The 6,422-nt window shown below is 33.9% G+C and overlaps 1 protein-coding gene across 1 annotated transcript; it reads right to left on the bottom strand.

Moving 5' to 3' along the window:
* Positions 1-789: 789 nt before the first annotated feature.
* On the bottom strand, positions 790-5,164 carry LOC113238159 (solute carrier family 25 member 35-like). Its single transcript, XM_026474913.1, has 5 exons — positions 4,718-5,164; positions 3,641-3,843; positions 2,481-2,604; positions 1,969-2,114; positions 790-1,005 (listed from the first exon to the last, which is right to left on the bottom strand). The coding sequence occupies exons 1-5, from the start codon at positions 4,954-4,956 to the stop codon at positions 818-820; spliced, it is 900 nt and encodes a 299-aa protein (XP_026330698.1). The 5' UTR covers positions 4,957-5,164; the 3' UTR covers positions 790-817.
* Positions 5,165-6,422: the final 1,258 nt, after the last annotated feature.

The following is a 6,422-nucleotide window of genomic DNA, read 5'->3' as shown; positions in this document are numbered from 1 at the left end:
CGTCTGCCTGCACTGCCGGCTGCATGTCATCTCAGAATGAGTGACGTTACTGGTAGATATATAAACAAAGTGGTCAATGTGCACTTATGCGATAATTTTAGTATTGATATCGTACTGTTCTCAACCGAAAATGCTTACAATTTTTCGTTAAAAAGTTATGAAACGGAGAAAAAACACAAGATTACGTAGATACGCGAACGTTTCTTAGCGTACCTTCGTTTGACGTCTCTTGATGTGATGGGTGCTTGCATAACGAATGACAAATATAACAATATTTAGATTTCATTTTATACTGATTTAAAATACAAGTAATTGTTATTTCTTAGTTAATACTGATTGTAATATTTTTTTCATCATACAAACGTTCTTTTTAACTACATTTTCGATCCGATTCCTTATTGGTATACGCCAAAAAATATTGTTATTATTTTCTTCCAACCTGTTTTGAAATGATGCCATATTGTGAAAAATAGAACACAAATAAGTGATATACTTTTAGCCTCTATCCTGTTTTTAAAATATCCTGTTTTTTTTTTGCGCGTTCGGGCGTTCTAGCTGGGAGTGATCGAAGAGATTCTTGTGGCTAATTGTACATAAACTACGTACTCATGTACTATCGTACAAATACCTTAAAACCTGATTACACGCCGTGTCACTTATTTATTTACTCACATTTTTTGAACATAAGCCTTTTGAAGTATTAATTTTTTTTAACCTTTTCGTCAATGATTTTATTCTTATGTGTTAACAAGTGATGTTGGTCTTGTACACGTACTGAAAAAGCCAAAATTGTAATTTTTCTAATCATTTAATTAGTTCATTTTTCTACCAGCATATTATTTAATATATCCCATAGAAGTAGAGATACGGTGGTGAATGGCGCCATTCTTATGTAGAGTGGCCAGACCCCCTTGTAAAGACCGCGTAGTCCTTCTATCTTGTATGTTTTTCGCAAACAGTCAAAGATGCCTGTGTAAAGTAAGGCGCCTTGAGTTGCTGCGGATCCTGAAATTGATAAAAAAGTGGTTGTCATTACCGTGTTAATAATACAAAATCAAATTATGATAAAGAGAGTTGAATTGATCTCTGCCATTATAGATTTCCAAAATTATAGAAAAGAAAAGATAATTTGAGTAGTTTGTATGTATGAATGTAATGTAATAAACGGAAATGAAGTGTATATTTTTTTCCAGTCATGCACAAGACAAAAAATGGCAATTTTTAAACGATTATATCTAAGTTTAACTATATTACCTTTTGAGTTTCTTAATTACTTGTTATTATTTCGAGCTAATGGCTCTATAGCCAATACAAAAAGTTACTTTTGGTTACAAATTAAAGGCCCGCCAAACGAGATCTTTCTTGGCAGAGATGTATTGTTATTAAACATGAGAGTGTACTCTTATGTTTAATAACAATACCGGGCGTTTCAGGCTTAGGGACACGGAGGAAAAGTATTTTCAAAGTTGTAGATATCATACTTTGCATCAGGAAGACATTATTTTACTTTTAAAAGTAAGTAATAATACTGCATTCAATGACCTTTAGAAAGTTTCTAGACTCGTTTGGGAATATAACCGACCAAATGCAAAAAAAATCACCTGGTATTTTGATGATGCCGATCGATAGGTCAAATTACTTCGTTGTAGGTAACATAATATGAGTATCTTAATTTAAAGGAACACCGAATATTTGTTTTTTCATTTTATGTGCTAACCGACCTATTTACACACTCGGTTACAAGTAAATACTTAGAAGTTATTTACTTATCTGAGATTTGTGATACTAAATATATATATAATAATATAACATATGTATAAATATATATATGATAACAATACATATAATAAATATATATATGATAAAAATACGTTACCAGAGGTCAAGCTGATAACACTGCAGGCTTTGGTCGAAGATAATAGTTAATGACTGCTTTTAAAGATACACGTAATTGCTGACGAAATTTACCTTGATTAAAAAGTCTTGTGTTAGCCAGATCGAGTGGAGTTTCTATAGAAACAACAATCGCACCGGATATGAGACTTGCGACAAACGCCACTATTATTGGTGGTTGATTTTCAAAGCCTCCATGTGTCACTAGCCACTCTTTTGCTCTGAAAAAATAAAAATATTTTTTATTTTCTTATATAATATTCAAACTGGCAGTCTTACTTAGACTTAGATTTACACCCATAGGAAGTGGTAAGCGCCGTCTATATATGTTCTAAAGTCAAGGAGTACATTATACAACAGTAATGGTTGCGAAATGTCCTTAATATTCCGTGATACGCTTGTTTAGTGCAAGATATAAATAATTCGTCATATTTTATTTCGTCGTGAATTGATATATTTAATAATACGTGTTCGTGAAATTATAAACACTTCTTCTTATATTGGCACTTATACATCTCTAATAAAAAGTAAATTATCGTTTTATTGTTTTGGATTTAATCATTAAGTACTATAATGAATGAACTTACGCAGAGAAGGTGGTAAGCTGCGCTCCGCTGCCAATGGCAATTCTCGTGCTTATTGCATTCATGCCCGCAAAGTAGCCTTTAATGCCCTCAGTCTTGTAGATTGTTTTGAAACCGTGCAACATGCCTGAAACATTTATATTGTAACGTCATTTTTCACGTGACATGGCATGTCTGATGCGCATTTACTGCGCATATGAAACGTGACACCACTTTAAGATTATTACGAATAATCAAAATGTAACAGATCAATTAATTGCGTTAAGAGTCATTTTCTAACGTGTCCATTGTCTATTAGACGGAAAAAGTATATACCGAATAGCTGTGCGCGTAAGTCAATATGACAAAAAACTGACCATAAACACCTTTTGCTTGCAGACTGACACATTTATTTTAAGGTTTAATGTAGCAAATATAGACCCGAATGAAAGCAGTGTTTTACCGAAATTTACGAAAAAATTTGTTATTTCAATCAATAGCAACCTCAGCATATTACGACAAACTATATTCCAAATCCAAAATTGAAATCTAGTATGCTCTTTACTACAAGAAATCAACGCTTAGTAAATTTCAATCGAGGAATGATGTAAAGTGTGCGTCGTTGACAGATTCACAGACAAATAGTCGACTTGATGGAGATACAAATTTTAGCATAAAAATGTGGGCAGGCGAGATACTGCAAGATGGACTAACGATATTACAAGGTAGCAATTAATAAGTCTAATTTAAACATATTTTGATCCAATAGGAGTGGAGAATATTTTCTATGGATATTTCTCTTACGAGGTGAAATATGGGAACATATTAAAAGTTGTGTTGTTCCGTGTATTTGCCCACAAACCAGTTGCAGTTAATAAGGGCTGTCCCTCAAAGGTTTTATGGCCTGATTCTACAGTTTGGTTTGGGCAGATGGATTCGATGAATGAAAGTAGAGTGACGAAATAGATATATAGACCCAACATGGAAGGCAATATGGTAATGAAAATCGCTTTCATAAACTGGGAATGTTCTTAAAAAATACATTGGAGTAAAAGTTCTTATTAATTGGTAATATAAGTGAAGCAAGAGAGGTTTGACAGGATTGTGCAAAGTGGCTAAATATGAATAACTTTTTCTTATGGGTCTTAAGTGGAGAGACCTACGAAGAAGTGATGTCGAATTACCATTGTATTTATGTTGCCTTCCAACAGCAATACTAGGATGAGCTGCTGCTTGCATACGTGTCTTGATCACGCTGACTGGAGTACCAACTACGGCACCCGTGTAACCACTGACGCTGGCCCAAAACGCTGCCTTGCCAATACTGATTTCACCTTTTTCATTATGAATCCAACCTTGGACCTCTGCTATGTGGTATATGCCTAACCTGTTGGTGATAAAAAGAATGCTATTTAAAAGTGGGTAACGTAAGGTCTATAGGGTGACCAATACCACAATCATGAATTTGTCTTCAAGTCGCTAGCGATCATGTACAATATTTGAAATAGATCAGGAAGAACACGATTATTTAACAACTGTTTGTATTCGAAAACGACAAATTATCACTCATGTAGTAGGTAATACGTGTAGTTATAGTAGCGAGTGTAATTTCCATGATTGATTCTACACTAAGGTAATGAGAGCTGTTGCATTGTTGCATCGATACTGATGCCATGATCAATGTTGTTTCTCCGCTTATAAATATGTTTTCAAAGTTGTTGCACTTTCATCTGTCTGTAGATCTTATAATATCCACGATATTAATAAGCAAAAACAATTTTAACTGGCTGCGCATGTAACAAAAGATTGGTATTGGATCTTGAAAAATCTACTTGAATGTATCATCATACGAAATGACCGCCTTTCTAAACGAAGCGTCTCTATTACAATGCAATAAATAGTGGTCCTATAATAGCAGTAACAAGCCAAGCTTGATAACATTTGACTCTCTAGATTATCTTTTTCTATAGTTGTCAGTTTTGCGAGTTTTGTATCTTTGCTTGTGAGCGAAATGAAAACCACGTACTTCTAATAAACACGTAGTATATACTCAAGAAATAAAATTAAAATGGACAATTCCAGGTTTCATTTAGCACAACTTATTTTCTTAAATGGCCACGTATTTTCAAGAAATACATTTGCGCAAGACGAGCAGGATCTTAATGGACTCTCCCAAGTTTTGTTTCCAAGAAAGGCTTCTTGGACTCCCGTTGCACGTATGTGATTTGTGGTGAAGTTTTATATGTCAACGACTTACAAACCTGACGGAATTAATAGTAAATCCTTGTACTATAGCTGGACAAAGACCTTTCTGCAATGCAAACGCTCCATCAGTCCTGGCTATAACATACAAAGCATGCAAGATCCCTCTATATCTTGCCGTATGCTCACTCTTAGCTCGAAGCTCTCCTTGTAGTTGCAGCCTCGTTTTTACGATGTCAATGGGGTTTGTTATTATAGTGGCTCCAACGCCTGCTAGTCCTCCGGTTATGAACTCCATGTTTTGGTTTTTTGCCTGTTGGAGAATAAAAGCTGGTGTCAAGGTCTTACCCGTAAAAAGCGAGCAATAAAAATATTTGTGCCTGTAGCGAAGGAGCACAGCGTAACGGTTTCCTAACTGTTGTGTTGTAATCAATTTGAGGTTATGCGATTGGTGACAATCATATACCTAAATACATATAAATAATGAAGTTTTCCAATAGGGAAGTTTTTGGTAAGTATTGAATAGCATTTAGTAGGTCACAAACTAAGTAAGTCAAATTTGTTGACATTGTACCTTACATCATTCACATAATGTACAATTTGCACTTTAAAAAAGTGACGTCACTAACCATTGAAATGTGAACCGCTCGATTTTCACGCAGGGTTTATATTTACAACATTTGGTGGGAGAGTTAACAATACTACAACAATACTAAAAAATTATTTTGCTGTCAATGAACATTGTTCGTAGGACATTTCTCAGGATTTTCGAAAACTGAGTGATAACTCAATAAACATATTTACTCAATAACGTTATCAATTTCATTAATGTTATGAAGTATTTTATATCTATAATACGAAGGACGTCAATACAAGTGCAAATAAAAAGTATCGTGATACGACACATTATATTGGTATAAGCTGTCATGAGCTAAATGGAAATAAACTTTACTCATGTGTGATTAATGTTTACTAAGAAGAAAGTGTTAAAAATACTTGCCTCTTTAGTAATAAATTAATAAACAAAACACTATCACGTACAATTTACCTAAATCACTGAATATCACAGATTTATTACATTGAAATTAAAACTAGTTGCACCACTTCGTCACTACGACGCAACAGCTATAATAAAACTGTGGCTACAAGTTGAATAGACTTGTTATCTGACTTCGAATGGTAGTTGACATTGAAATTCTTCTACATCACAATGTCCTACTTCCATACTTCAATGGCTTTAAACATAAAGTTGAAAATAGCGTAACCCACGAGACTGAATACAATTAGTTGGAACAAACTTGAATCGAATGACGTCATAGAAACGTGGATTTTACGTAGTATGGAACAAATTCTATTTAAACAGTTTTACACATGATCATGACACAGACATATCACGTGATGAATGTGACGATTCAGAATACTTGTTATACTTATTGCATTAAGACCTAGAGATACTATTTTAATGGAAAACGATGCGAATAAGTGTTGAAATTTCATGGCTTGGGACTGGTTTCCTTACTTCTTATTTTATTCTTATAATGAATTAAAATAACAATAAAAAGAATATTTTTTAAGTCAATAATTGTCGGAGTTCAATTTATATTGGTCGTAGTAAAGGGAACTCGTGGTGAAGGCCGTCAAAGTTTGTAGTTTAATGCTGGGGAAAAGAATTCATATTCCAATGTTTAAATCGTATAAATGGACATAGGTAGTGTCATTACGTCATTACTGTTTTTACCTTATTCAGTCTGGAGGTCAGTAAAT

The sequence above is a fragment of the Hyposmocoma kahamanoa genome, unplaced genomic scaffold (assembly GCF_003589595.1).
Source record: "Hyposmocoma kahamanoa isolate Upper Pololo Valley unplaced genomic scaffold, ASM358959v1 95, whole genome shotgun sequence".
In the NCBI taxonomy this organism is placed as follows: Eukaryota; Metazoa; Arthropoda; class Insecta; order Lepidoptera; family Cosmopterigidae; genus Hyposmocoma; species Hyposmocoma kahamanoa.
This window is presented reverse-complemented; position numbering and strand designations above follow the sequence as displayed.